We start from the raw sequence: 12899 nt of genomic DNA on the forward strand, positions 1-12899 counted from the left end.
TTCAGCTACACCGAAAGTAATACCCCTATTAAATAGCGTGGTTTGTATTCCAGTTACGGAACAAATGAAGATAATTTGTAGTTGCTCTCTGATGAGTGACTGCTCACACAAACACTAGTGTTTCCTGAAATACTTGTTCATATATGCTGAACTGTTGCATACCAATTGTAGATATTCTATCTAAAGAAAATTAGTTGTTATTGGACTCGTGAATTGGGTATACCCTATAAGTAGGGTTTTTCAGTCTGGATAAAATTTCCAAACTATACCAAAGTTCATTATTTTAGGCAATAACTTTTCTGTTAGAATGTTATACAGTATTGAATAACAAGTGGGTCTATAAACCGTAGTTATAATTTGAAATCATTGCCGAAAATTTTATGATGCTGATTAATTAACGGTGAATTACTTTCAAACAAAATGCCTCCTTCCTCGCCTTTAGAATCACACCATTTCGACACACACAAACACATATATACAGTATATATATATATATATATATATATATATATATATATATATATATATATATATATATATATATATATATATTATATATTTATATATATATATATATAAATATATATATATATATATATATATATATATATATATATATATATATATATATATATATATATATATTTATATATATATATATATATATATATATATATATATATATAGGAAGAGAGAGAGAGAGAGAGAGAGAGAGAGAGGACTCCTAGGTTCTGTTTACAAAAGATTTTTCAGTCAAGACATATTAATTGCCAAATTAATCATCGATCGTTTTTGTCAATAAGTTGTTCGCAAGAATGGTCTAGTAAATAACACAGCAAATATAAGTTAGAATCATTATAATCATAAAACTAGGATCAGATCGTGTGATATTATATTGAATTTACGTTCTTACATCATGTTTTGTGCTTCCTCTGCCATTACACACCTTACAGCTCTAACAAGTAGTACTTCCCCCACCCGTCGTCCTGCCCCTTCCTAGCGTCCTCCCCCTGCCCGTCAGCCCCCTCCTGCCCATTGTCCTCCCTCCTAACTACCAAACTCTTCCAAACCTGAAGTTCTGGAATCTATAGAATTGGGGGTGACAGTGGGGGACCGGAGATGACAGGACATTTGCATTTGACTGTACCTGTATTGGTATATTGGAAGGAAAGAAAATGGGAAATTTCCTTTTAATTGGTAGCGTCAACCTACCAATCCTACTGAGACAAGAGCAATATTAACATCAAGGGAGGTTCATAAAAATAAAATGCAGTACCATAAAGTAAAATTTCTTTAGTACTCACAGCTGCTAACACACCCTATATTCCTATAAAGCCTTCACAAAATCTATGAATAATTGATAAAAATAAATTTGAATGGGACTGCTTGAATACAATATTCTTGAAAAGATTCATTTAAATTCTAAGTTATTTCCAACTCTTAAATGGTAGTGTTATTTTGCTTTACCTCTTCAATTCTTCATGCAAGAGAAGACAAGGAGAGAGTATGAGAGTTGTGGAAATACAGTATGAGAAATACTATTTTTCAAAATGTTCATATGTTTTAATCTTATAACTCCCATGAATTCAGCGACAGTAATATACTGTATATCAAAATTACTACCAGCATTTTATAAAACAGTAAATAAGTGATTTAAAAATTCTCTAAGTAACACTGGTTACATACATAATACTGTATAAAAAATATATCTACTAATGAAAAAGCCGCTAAATTTACTTAGGGAAAACTTGCAACATTTACTTATTGCCCCTTACTATGAGGGACAATAATCAACAAATGATGCTACATAATAACTTCAAATTGACCTTAGGAGAGACTTCTTGATACAATACTGTACTACTGTACTACTATGCTAAATGCAAGCTTTAAAAAATCAACAGTATTGTACCAGGAACTCCGGATAAAGGTAATTATCATATATACATTAGAATAAAAATTCTACACACCAAGTCTGACTTGGCGAAAATACACTATGGCTACCGATGGCAGGAAAGTGAAAGACTAGATTGGAAAGGAAGCTGAAGACCGACTCTTCATCCATTTGTTGCTAGGCTGGTTTCGAAGTTTAATTTTCTATTGACACCATTCAAATTCAAGTACTGTGTTACAGTTACTCCTCTTATAATCATGAAATATTTTCATAATGATATTTCACAAATAAATTATTTCATAAAAAGTTAATTACTTTTAATGTTAAAACAAATTGTGTTACTGTTTCTTTATCAACTATTTCACCAGTTAGGATTGACAAACACATTTTCTTACTATATGAATGATATATCACACACAATATCAATAGTATGACTATTGTAGTTAAATTCCCATGTCAACTTGCAGTTTGAGACCAAACAAAAATAAACAATAGTTTTTATGTATACCAGTAAATCGGCATCTATTTAACTTGGAAATAACTAATTAAATGGCCCTTAATAAAGAAACACTGCCCTCTTCTTATCCAACTGAAGTTGCAAGTACCAGGTTGACCATACGAACAAGCCTTCAATGGAACCATTATTCAAGTAATTCATTAGTCCTTTTTGAAAAGTTCTGCCTAGTAAGCACTGATAAAAAATCTGGAACTAAAATAGACTTACAATTTCTATTTCATAAATAATGGCATCCACAGTGAAATGAGATTGTCAGTTGGTTTTAATAACACTTTCTTCTTTATTCACTCGAGCAGGTTTCCTACGGCAAAATCATGGTTCTATTAGTCTGGATTATTTCCTTAAAAACAATTACCTCAGCTAAATAAAGTACGGTATACAGTACCTCCATCATAAAGAAGCACTTAAGTTCACTCACAAGTCCTTTTTGCTTGCACTCTACTTTTTTCATTACTGTCTGCACTTCCACAAAACATAGTTCACCTTTTCAAAGTATCTGAATATGGTAAAGGCAAGACATTGAAGTAATCTACGAGAAGGCTTTATTAATCAAACAAACATCACTCTCTTGGGTTTTAAAGCATATCTTCATGTAAATGACTGCGACCAAAATCTGACGATAATTTAGAAAATACAGTAGATTTTAGTTTTATTTTCAGTAAGAGGCCATAAGTAAATCCTACAGTAAGTGACTTCAATTATTCTGTTTTATTCTCACTTGGTTTATTGCTTTATTTTAATCACAGCAGGATCAAACTAATAGAAATTAATAAATTTCCTTAGGGTTTGGCAAAATAACTTTTGCTCTTAATTTCTTAACAACAGAAAGGTGCAAATTCTAAAGTGAATCATAGTTTATGAAAGAGGTGATACTAGTTCAACAACTGACTTATAGACCGGCCACACACTTCTAATCCTGTCACCACAACAAAATTTAAAAAAGCAAAAAAATAATTCTGAACTTCTTTGGTAAGCTTTTCAAAGCATGTTATAAAACAAGCAATAATTGGTGCATTATCAAACACACATATGAATTCCTTAAGATATCAAATTAATACCCCGACTTTTCTGTAGAGTATATCAAATTGGGTCTTTCAGATTTGCTTTGGATAAATACTGTCTTAACTTGTGGTGTTTAGCCTCACTTGCATCAAGTCCAAGAAGCCTGTAATCAAACAATGTACATTATCAACAAATCTTTGGCAATGGTAAAGCACATTATTCTTGTTCTAAATTAATTTCACAAGATCACCATCATACATCTAGTCTCATGATACTCCCCCAAAAGTTTTTTCCTCAAATAAGGAAAAATTACTACAGTAAAGTGAATATAAAAAGGTAGTACAGTTCAGTGGAAAAAATAAAACAGAACTGATTAAAAGCTAAAACCATCTATACAAACTTATAAACTAAAGTAAAATATTTTTACAACAGAATATTTTATCTCAATATTTCTTAGAAGAGTAACAATGCTGTTCTGTACTTATTTGATATATTGTGTGACCTGATGTGTAAGATCTATCACCTATCGGACATCTGGTGGAACAACTAACTGGTCCTAATGTATAAAGAAATGAGTAATATACAAGATAGCTTTAATTACCAAATGATAAAACTAATATTTCACACAATGAAGATCTATGAAAACACAATTTAGAAGAAATAACAAGAAGGGAAACTACAATAAGTGAAGATCAATTTGGTTCATAGCAGGAAAAGGTACAGTCGATGCAAATTTTGCCTCTAGACAGAGAATGATGAAATACACTTTAGAGAAAACTCATATACTCATTGATTTGGAAAACCATACTGAATGACTGGGTACCAAACCTGGAAGTATGGAGATTTATGAGAGAGAAGGGCATTTCTAAAATATATGTTCGCATTGCACTGTATATGCACACAGAGGCAACCACAAAAGTAAGGTCTGTTGGAACTACAGAAAAGTTTGAGGTAATGTTTGGTTTAAACTAAATATCAACTCTTAGCTCCAAAATCTTTGACCCTGTGATAAATGTCACAGCATTAGATGTAAGATAGGAAGTCCCTTGGAGTGTTTCTGTTTGCTGATGACATTGTTTTAAGATAACTGACAAGAGAAAAGAGTTGAGTTGAAGCTAATAAAATGGGGACACACACTCAAAGTTAGAAGCCTGCAGATTAGCATGAAAATGACAATATCTATGCAGGAAGAAATAAAGAAGACAGGGTTCAGTGAGGTTGGGTGGTGATGAGATCAAGTGTTGGTTTCTTTAAATACCTTGAATTAAATGTAATAAGATATGGAAATACAGACTCAGAAATTAATCACGAATTAAATTTCCTTGGATGGATTGGAGGCTATTAGGAATCTTGTGAAACAAGGGGACAAATGTGAAGGTTAAATGAAAAGTCTATAAAAGTGTAGTTAGAGCACCAATGGTTTACTAGGCCTAATCATGGGCGATAAAGAAGGCTCAAGAATGAAAAATGTAAATTACAAAATTGAAGATGTTGAGATAGATGTACAGAGTCATTAGAAGAGATAGGATCAGCAATGATTTGATTAAAGAAACAGTCAAAGTAGTGGAAGTTTGAAAAATGTTAAGCAAAGAAAACTCAAGTGGTTTGGTCATGTTATGCAAAGAGAAAAGGACCATGTTTGTAAAAGGGTTATAAAAATAAAAGTGGATGGAAGGAGGAGAAAGGGAGGGCCAAAGTTCAAATAGAAAGATAACAGTAAATTGCATACGGGAGAAAGGACAAGGAGAGTGATATACTCAAGATGGAAAAAAGGTGAAGAAGATTAATAGGAAGCAGTGAATGAATACAAAAAATGAGGACCTTCATTTAAGGGAGATTTTTTCAAGATATACATTCAACTCTAAAGCCTCCCCTTTTCAAAGAATACTTTAACTAAAACTTTATCTTGGGATAGTTTAAAAAATCCCTCTTTGCGGGAAACTTGTAGTACTACCTATTACCCGTAAAAGTTTCAAGGGGTGTTTTCAACACTACTCATAGAAGGAAGGTTGCAAACATACTCCTTATACTTTTTCAAGGAAAATTTCGAATCAATTAACTTGTCTAAAAAGCCTGATAGGATACAGTGACCCCAGACAAAATGATAAAACTTAAAGACAAAAAAAAAGAAGAAAAATAAATTCATATCAAAGACAAGAAGGATTACGGATATAATTTCTTTACAACAGTTATATAAGTAGCAGTGAATGATTACAAATACAAGCTCCTCTCCTTGTCCATTAAAGTTAATTCCTGAGATCTTGGTAATTATCATTATGGTAATCTAGACTTTAACAGTAACCATGAATATACTCACTTATAGGTGAGAAAGATATTCATACTGTACGGTACAATGAGATATAAAGTCACAAACCCAAAATTACATTTCCAGCATAGAAAAAAAAAAAACAGAATTTTGATGATATTTTTTTCTTTTTATATTCACCTGATATTTATATTGCTTTTTCTTCAGAACCTCATTTTATAAACATTTACCCCCAAATTTTATCCATACATTTTCCATTTTCTTTCATTTCAAAAGATACAATCCTCAATAAAGTTATGAAACAATCTAGAGGTTAATGGTAAGTAGCACGCACGATAACACTTTCCTGTTCTTCACGTGAAGTGGAAAGTATCCCCAATTCCTTGACATGACAAGTTAGCGGGGGAGGAGGGTGGGCAAGTATATTAACATCAGTTGAGTATATGTTAAACAGGCTGACATAAGTCTCTTTATATAGTTTATATATGAAAAATTTGTTTTAATGTTGTTACTGATCTTGGAATATTTCAGTTTAATTATTCAATACTTCTCATATAGTTTATCTATTTCCTTTCCTCAATGGGCTACATTTCTATGTTGCAGCCCTTGGGCTTATAGCATCCTGCTTTTCCAACTTGGGTTGTAGCTTAGCTAGTAATAATAATAATAATAATAATAATAATAATAATAATAATAATAATAATAATAATAATAAAATAATAATAATAAAATAATAATAATAATAATAATAATAATAATAATAATAATATGTAAACAAGAATAAAGGATATCAGCAGAAAAAACTCTTTGAAAAACCCAGAAACAGTTTGCCAGCCAACTAAAAGGTAGAAACAACCACCAGGAGAACCCAAAAGCGGAACATCCAAAAGACTTTGAATAAGGATATGGAATAACCCAGTAACATGTAATAAACGAGCAAAATGGTACAGGATATAAAGATCGATGCAAATGGGAAATTTAAGCAAAGGTTTTCTTGTATCACAACCAAGGCTATAAGAAACCAGCTGAAAAAAAACTCAAAACTGGAATGCGCTCTTTGATATATTTTTCTAACCTGTAATTGCATGTTTAATTTGTATATTAGCATTTTTATACTGCTAACAGATTATGTTATAATTCAACATGAGATAGCCTTCAAAATATATAAAAAACTAGGGATCTTCATTTATGATTAAATTATGATAAATAACATTGTTTTGGTTTATCAATATCCAAAAAGGAACAGAAAATTCATAATAATCATGATTTATTAATATTGTCTTTGTAAAATTATAAATAAAAACTTTGAACGCCCATATCTCAAAACTATACTTATTGACCTTCAAATCCTATCTGCTCCCTTAGTTTTAAAGATATACCATTGGAATTGGTATGTAACTTAGAAAGACATATAAAACAATCAGTTAGAACCATTTTTTCCATTTTTTTTCACATTTATTTTCTTACTTTCTTTTCTCTGATTTATAGGGTTTATTTTTCCACCATAATGAAAAAATTTTAATATCTAGCAAAAAAATTACTTTTAGAGAAAAACTCTCTCTTTGATTGGAAGACTACATCAGGTCTATATAGGGTAGTAATCCCAGGTCTTAATATTAAGTATCAAGAGAGGAGATAGAATATGAAAAACACTCATTATCAGTATAAATCGCCCTGGCATCGCAAAACCGAAGGTCTGAGGTAAAAATTCTATACAGTTTGAAGATGTCCTAAGTCACCCTATTAAGTGGTATGAATCAAAGTCCTGTCCTTAAAAAACGGCATTTGACGGCCGGCCCACTTAAAGTTGAAACTTTCAAAGTAATCAAATATATCTTTTAACATAATATATGGCAAAAGGATTAAAATAACCTCAAAGTTTTTTGTTAAAATAATCTACAAGTTCCTTGTTGACTTGTTGATGGGTAACAAGATTAGCAATGATCCGTCTAGTAGGGTAAAAGTCTTATGCAATGAACTTAATATAGTACAGTATACCAACCTTACTCTGCATTTGGGTTAATCTATATATCTTCATCAAAATTAACTGTACCTTTAGTAGTTTACTTGGCTTTATTTAGGGTTGTGGTGGCCTGTTGGTAACATCCTTGCCTGGTGATCGCCACACTGGGGTTCGATTCCCACCCAAACTCATTAGTTCCTTTGGTCGATGCAACCTCCCCATCCTTGTGAGCCAAGTATGGGGAATTTGGGGGAGTGTACAGGTTTATCTACTGAGTCATCAACAGCCATTGCCTGGCTCTCCCTGGTCCTAGTTTGGGTGGAGAGGGGGCTTGGGCACTGATCATATAAATATGGTCAGTCTCTAGGGCGTTATCCTGCTTACTACGGCCATGTCACTGTCCCTTGGCTCTGCCATTCATGGGTGGCCTCTAAACCTTTTTTGCCTTTTTTGAATTGGTTACCTCAGAGACTTACAGTATTTAAAATCCTCTTTTTAACAATTTACTTTAATACTAAACTGTTTTCTGAATGACTACCTACTACATACGCTAACTGATGTGCCTGGGATACTGACACTCCTTCCAGTGAGCTAGGTACTAAACCCTACATTTACCCTAAAGGAGAAAAGGATGAAACATGCTTGCGGCTGAACTTTCAAGAAAACAGCTCACAGTGCCATTCAAACATGATACAATCAAACTGATTTATTGAATACTTATACTGAGCACCATTAGTCCAAGGAAATCATAAGATTTGTCACTCCAACCACAAAGCAATAGAGTAATAGAAGTAAAGAGCTAGAAGTAAAGAGCACTAATTTCACAAGTGCAGGATTAAAATATTTAGACTAATATTTTGGCACACAATGGATTAGCAGAGGTTTAGAGGCACTTGCTTTAACCAAAGAAAAGATACTATATAAGGATTCATGCTACCAACTCGGTCTTCAGCCTCACAAAATCTAGGTGTCTAAAAGAGAGGTTAGAAAGCATTGGGTGTGATAGTTAAGCTGCAGAAGAGCAAAAGTAAATGAAGAATTCAAGGCTCTGTGAGAGGATCTCGAACCTGGAAGATACTGATGTATCACCAGAACTATTATTAAATGGTGTATTTGAATCACTAGTTACCACTTGAGGATTTAAATTAAGGCTTGAAAACAGGAAGAGTTAGGCTTTAAATATTACTCTGAATCAAGAACGAAGTGGATGTCTGAGTTACCCCAAAAGGAGTTGACAGCATTAAATTCCGAAAATAACAAAAACTATACTAGTTAAGCTGCAGTAAAGACAAAGCTAGGAGTGCAGTACTGTCAATATTCCCTCTAAGAACAACAACCCTAGCCTTTTCTGATCAAAGAAAGCCTTCTAACACACTAGAATTAACTGCAAAGGAAAGTATTTAAAGTACACTTCCTATATTATTACCCACAAACAACCATAAATAAATAAGCTTGTAAACCACGCATTTGGAAGTTTTCTTTTATTAGATGGGCTAAAAACAGGCATTATATTCTATAACTAGGTTAGGTAACACATTTTCCATGAGAGGAACCATGAGACATCGTATTCCTCACAATACTTAAAAAAAAAAAAAAAAGTGATTCTCCAGTTCAAAAATGTAAGCAAATCCAGTAAACACTTATCACAATCTATAGGGAGATACGTCTTGATGAAATCACAGCAACAAAAACACTAATGAACAAAAAACTTAGCATGCTACTTACCATTAACCACTAGAATTTTTCATTATTTTACTGGGAATTTTGTATCTTAAAAAAGAGAATGGGAAATTTTTCTATACATTTAGGGGATAAGTATTGATAAACCGAGCTTTTGGAGAAGAATCAATAGGAACATCAAGGGAGATTTATAGAACTAATGTACAGTGATATCAATAGTTAGCTACTATTATCAGAAAGTTTTATATACACCTGATGTATGGTTGTTCACTATAATGAGATTTTTTTCACAAAGAAAATTTATTCAAAATTTCAAAGAATGCAGTTGTAGTTTATCTGCTTAGTTTCATTACCTTATCTGCTTATTTTCACTAACTATTTAATTGTACAATTTTACATCCAAGACTCCATTAAAAACTGTACTTGAGTAATTTCAAAATTAAAAGCATACTGTAGTAGAGTATACTGTATCAATTGGTCTATGTAATGCAGTTCTGAGAATAATGTAAATACAGTACTGTATATATGAAATTTTCACAAACTGTATGACTGACGATATACATTTCAGCACAGTATAAAAATTAATTTCATCATGTTCCTTCCATTTATATCAGAATTCAATAAGAATCTTAAAAACACATGTATAACTTTCAAAGAAGAGAATGAAAGCACCATTAATACAGCATATCCTTTAGCATTCAGTAACAAAAGTTTATAAAAAGAAAAAAATTGAACTTACCTATAGTCAGCAATTAATGAAGTTATAGTATCATCTTTGCTTGATATTAGACTTCGTAAGTGCTTAATTTCTCTGCTAGCCCTCTTCCAAGCTGACTTGGCTGCCTGTCTGCCACCTTCACTTTCTGCAAGACGAGAGCTCCAATTCACACGTTCTTCCTTGAAAAGTTTGAGAAAGAAAGAATGTTAAGAATCCTGAGCTCACTCCTGTGTGTTGAGAAATAGGAAATGGATGAAAATCACAAATTTTTAACGGATTTTGAGCGAAGTGAAAAATCTATTTTTGGGTGAAAGAGCCATGTCGTCCTGATGGAAGTTCCTTCATAAGTAGCTTCCTAGGTTATATGTGACTACAGTGATATATCCCAGAGAATTTACCGAAGGTATCCAGAATTCTAACTCCTGGAGCGAGTATCCCTTGAAAATTCACAAAGGGATATCGCGTAAGGACGTATCTTGACACATCTCACAGCTATTTACACCCCAAACAGTGATTTTCACTTTGAGAGGGAAAAGTGGCAAGAAAATAGGAGAGTCGTTAAAAAGGTAAACACTCGATTCTCCTAATGTACTGTAATAGTTCGCCCAATCGCCACCGCGAGGCGCCACCTAAGCCATTCTTTGTAGCTTCGTAGGTGTTGCAGATAGATTACCAAAGGGAGGGATTCATATCCTTTTACTAAAGGAGGGTGGGTCAATCAGGACGACATGGCTCTTTCACCCAAAAATATATTTTTCACTTCGCTCAAAATCCGTTTTTTGGGCTTAGGCCATGTCGTGCTGATGGAAGTTTACCAGAGCATTAATGTATCTGTGGATTTATAATAGTGCCGTTATCTCGAATTAACTATTTCCTATCTGGTCGCCAAGACCAAAGACACTTGATGTTACCATAATACACCAATCAACTGAGCATACCAAATGCCAGCTCTTCCTGCCCCCTACAGGTTAAAGTCTATATAGACTCTAGGAAAAAACCTGAAAATTGTGAGTTCAAAGAACAATTAGCAAGCAGAAGTATATTGTGTCCTTATATACGTAAAGCATAGTTTGTACTAATAGGCAATGAATAGAATACTGTACCTCCCAGGTCCAGATCTAGACAGATAGGTTTATGTTCACGTAGGGATCATAAAACAGTAAAATAGATATGGTACAACCAAACTTACCTGTTTGCAAAAGAGAAGACATTAGTCTTACAAAGTCCTAAGAGGATCAAAGATGCTCTGATATACATGATCTATAAAATCTTGAGGCGAAAGAGACGCAAAGATTCCTTCTAATGTTTATTTAAAAGAAACACAGAAATCATGATTGGAATTAATATATTTATGCTAAACATATTGCATAAAAAAGCATAACAGTAATAACAAAAATAAATAAGTTTCATCTGAAAGAGAAACAAAAGCCACTCAAAGAAATAATGTATTTCACTGCATAATGTTTATTACCAGGAACACTAGCATATAAAATGCTGGCACTTGTGTCAAATTATTATGCTTGAGGTCACCTAGTTAGATAAAACAGTTCATAGTGTCTCTAACAACACAAAACTTATCATGATATATCTAAGTCTATCATGTACACCCTTCACTAAAAGTCCCTATTAGTGCACTGTCCTTCGCAGTAATCAAGCAGCAGGTTTTATTACACTACCTGCAGCTACCACATGAAACTTGATTTCCTGTAATTGCTTCGCGTAGTGCTTAAAGAATACCCTGGAAGACTTCCATCCAGTATAGGCACGAAGGTTTTCAAACGACATAGTCTGAAAGAAGTTTAGAGACGAGGCAACTTTTCTCGTCTCGTGACCTGCGGGTGTACTGTCAGGATCCGCTCTGCGAATAAAGTAGGTGATTTTCGCCCTTATCTGTTTCAAGGATAACGTCAAACCAGAAGTCTCTCCCCTGAAAAGCTGACCTCCCTTAAAGTCTGAAGTTATACGAAGATAGACCTTTAGGCATTCCAATGGGCAAAGGGATGCTTCTTCCTTCAGAGGGCAGATTCTCCAGGGACCCCATATCTTAGTGGGCAGCTCATTCTTGGCGAGAAATGACGGATCCGGAAAGAGATTTAAATCTCCGTTCGTTGTAAACTAAATGTGGCCATCATCCCTCGAGAGGGCCACTATTTCACTAACTCTGGCTCCTGAGGCTAGTGCAAAAAGAAATATCACCTTCTGAGTCAAGTCTTTCAGCGAGCAATCTTCATTGTTCAAAGTTGAAGCCAGATGAAGAACCTTATCCAAAGACCATGAAATGGGCTTTGGAGGAGCTGCAGGTCGAAGTTTGGCGCAGGCTTTTGGAATCTTGTTGAAGATTTCATCAGAAAAGTCCACCTGGAAGGTGTATAGAATCGGCCTAGCCAATGCAGATTTACAAGTAGTAATTGTATTAGCTGCCAATCCTTGTCCGTGAAGATGGATGAAGAAGGACAAACAGAAGTCCGTAGAAATCTCTTGCGGTTTCTTCGCCTTAACAAAGGCTACCCATTTCTTCCAGGAAGACTCGTATTGTCTTCTTGTAGACTTTGACTTATATTCTTTTAAGAAGTTAATACTGTATGCAGAAATCCTGAACCTTTTCTTAAACGCTATGGTGAGAAAATCATAAGATGAAGGTTCTGGGTTTTCTCTGATGAAGCGTAGACAGTCAATTTCTGCACTTGCTGAGTTAGAACTGGTTCCGGCAACGGGATCAGCTTCAGGCGTAGTTCTGTTATCAGAGGGAACCAGACGGTGCCTGGCCACTTGTGGGCCACTATTGCTGCCCTCCCCCGAAAGGATCTCAATTTGTCGAGGGCTTTCAACAACATGTTGGTTGGTGAGAACAGGTAAATCCTA

At 33.9% G+C, this 12899-nt stretch overlaps 1 protein-coding gene across 1 annotated transcript in view; it reads right to left on the reverse strand.

Moving 5' to 3' along the window:
• Nucleotides 1-1276: 1276 nt before the first annotated feature.
• Nucleotides 1277-12899, reverse strand: part of LOC137641239 (centrosomal protein of 89 kDa-like) — a 105287-nt gene continuing 93664 nt past the window's right edge. The window contains exons 6-7 of the mRNA XM_068373672.1: nucleotides 10059-10216; nucleotides 1277-3573 (exon numbers count right to left, since the gene is read on the reverse strand). Coding sequence (XP_068229773.1) covers nucleotides 3489-3573; nucleotides 10059-10216 — 243 coding nt within the window. The 3' untranslated portion in view covers nucleotides 1277-3488. The remainder of the gene's footprint in view (nucleotides 3574-10058; nucleotides 10217-12899) is intronic.

This window comes from Palaemon carinicauda, chromosome 5, assembly GCF_036898095.1.
Source record: "Palaemon carinicauda isolate YSFRI2023 chromosome 5, ASM3689809v2, whole genome shotgun sequence".
NCBI classification, from domain to species: Eukaryota; Metazoa; Arthropoda; class Malacostraca; order Decapoda; family Palaemonidae; genus Palaemon; species Palaemon carinicauda.